This window comes from Pipistrellus kuhlii, unplaced genomic scaffold, assembly GCF_014108245.1.
Source record: "Pipistrellus kuhlii isolate mPipKuh1 unplaced genomic scaffold, mPipKuh1.p scaffold_m20_p_33, whole genome shotgun sequence".
Taxonomy (NCBI): Eukaryota; Metazoa; Chordata; class Mammalia; order Chiroptera; family Vespertilionidae; genus Pipistrellus; species Pipistrellus kuhlii.
Window position 1 is genome coordinate 4,600,860 of NW_023425533.1, and position 2,186 is coordinate 4,603,045.

A 2,186-nucleotide genomic window follows, 5' to 3' on the forward strand; every position below is an offset into this window, starting at 1 on the left:
TTCCTCTCTCTGTGGCCTGAGCATTTCTTCACTGAACCTAGTTCATAGGACCTTTTGGATACAGACACTTACCCATGGCTGAGCTGAGGGAGAAGCTGCAGACTCTGGGAGTCTGGGGAAAGGAGGGGGTCCAGGAGAAGTAGCAGTGAGTCTGGTGCTGAGTCATACCTGAGCCTGGGACCTGGGCAGCTATTTTGTCCTGAAGTGATAGCCCCTCCCTCCAGTGTCCAGACAATTAATATAGCCCCACCCAGACTCCACCCTGAATGGTATAAAGGATTAAAAAAAAAAATCTAAATAGTCCCTGAGAGTCCAAAGGGACTAGCCTAAAGAGAGACCTTCAGTCCCAGCAACATGAATCTGAGAAATAGTACAGTACAGAAGACTGGGATCTTAAGCCAGCCAAAGGAACAACATTTCACTTTTTCTTTTTCATTTGTTATGATTATTATTTTATCTTTTTTTTTTTTTTTTTGAATGTTTCCACAAATGTGAAATAGGCCCAGTCAATGCCATTTATTATACATGTTGAACAGCCTCTGACACACAAAGGCTCCCATTTGAGGGTGTGTGTTTTTTTCCGTTTTCTTTTTTGCATCAAACAGGTTCTTCCAAGAGCCTGCTCACAAGGAAGACAAAAACAGAGTAATCCTCAATAAAATAAAACAAACAGGAATAGCTTAACAATCTACATATGAAAAACAAAGGTTAAAAAAACTCAACAGACAAAATCCACACCAAACACTCATTCCATTTAATTTCCTATTTCATGCACTGAGGGAACCAAGGCTATCGAGCCCCAAGGCAATAATGCTCTGAGGTTCTAGTTCAGGCTCCCCCTATGTGACAGATTCATGCACACACATCCGCACATACTAGACCCAGGCAAAAGTACACATGCATGCATAGGTGGCCAGAGAACCACTGTGGGGTGTGGGGAGTGGCTGGTCAAGGATATATCAACTAGAAACTGGGGGCCCAGAGAACGTTTCTGTGGAAGGCCAAGCAAGAGCCAAAATTAAAACAAAGGCAGAACACAGGATAAATGTAGGATGCTCGGAGAAGACTGGATAGACGAAGAGGGAAAGATGCAGGGGAAGTTTTGGGAAAGCAGCCTCAGAAGAGGTTTTTCTTTATTGGGAACAGATGGGCAAAGGGCCTGTGATGCGGGTGATACACTGAGGCTAAAGGAACATGCCACAGCATTACCTCTACCTCCTGTGCTTTCTCTCAAGGTCGAGGGAAACTATAAACACCCGCCCTCTAGTCCTCCCCATTGCCAGTTAAGGACTTTCCCAAGTACTCCCCCTGCACGAAAAAATGACCCCGCCCACACTCAAAGTTAAGCCCAGCAAAGGGCCAAGCATAGAAAGCCTCAGTAACTCTTCTTGGTGGAACCAAAGCCAGAGAAGCCCATCACAGCTGCCATTTCATCATCCTCCTCAAATGTCAAGTCCTCCTCAGCCCTCCTTTTCTTCTCCTTCTGTTTCTCTTTCTTGTAGGCTTTGGCCTTTTCCTCTTCTTCTCTGAGCTCCTTCATCCTTTCCTCGAAATCATAATCCTTTTGTTTCTCTTCCATCTTCTTCTTATTGACTTCAAAACGTTTCTTCACCTGATCCAAGGTGGAACGTTCCACACGCATAGACATGCCCAGATTTCGCTGATGTTTCTTTCCATTAATGTGATCCAGGAAGTTGATGGAGTCCTTCACAACACAGTCACAGACATTACAGTAATATCCTCCCATCTCAGATTGTGGGGTGGTCTTGGTAATGACAATTGTCTTCCCAAGCTTGGATTCCAGGTCCACCTTGTAGTCCCTATGCCGGAGAAGCTCCCGCTTGACTGGCTGCACTGGTTTTCCATCCTTCTTTTCTCTCTCTTCCGTGAGCCTCTTCTCAGCGAGCTTCTCGTATTCATCTTTGTCCCACTTGCGGCGAAAGTCCAAGTTTTTCGTCCCACTGCTGGACGCCATCTTCACCGCGAAGTCTATTTTATCTTTTTTTCTTATTTTTTCTTTGTTTCTCTATTTTTATTTGTTGCTTTATTTTATATTTATTTTCACATTATCCTTCCATCACTCTTATTTTATTTTCTATTTTTTATTTTTTATACCATTTTTGAAATCAGTTTTTTGTATATTTATTATTATTTTCTTCTCATTATTTTTCTTTTTATCCACCCAT

The 2,186-nt window shown here is 43.0% G+C and overlaps 1 protein-coding gene across 1 annotated transcript; it reads right to left on the minus strand.

The window, feature by feature from the left end:
- Positions 1-1,100: 1,100 nt before the first annotated feature.
- Positions 1,101-1,984, minus strand: LOC118731897 (zinc finger matrin-type protein 2). Its single transcript, XM_036460789.2, has one exon. It carries the CDS (start codon positions 1,973-1,975, stop codon positions 1,376-1,378), a length of 600 nt encoding a protein of 199 aa, XP_036316682.1. The 5' UTR covers positions 1,976-1,984; the 3' UTR covers positions 1,101-1,375.
- Between the last annotated feature and the right edge of the window lie 202 nt (positions 1,985-2,186).

What these genes read in the sequence shown, in the direction of transcription:
- LOC118731897 (XM_036460789.2), bottom strand. Translation starts at nt 1,975, where the DNA reads ATGGCGTCCAGCAGTGGGACGAAAAACTTGGACTTTCGCCGCAAGTGG.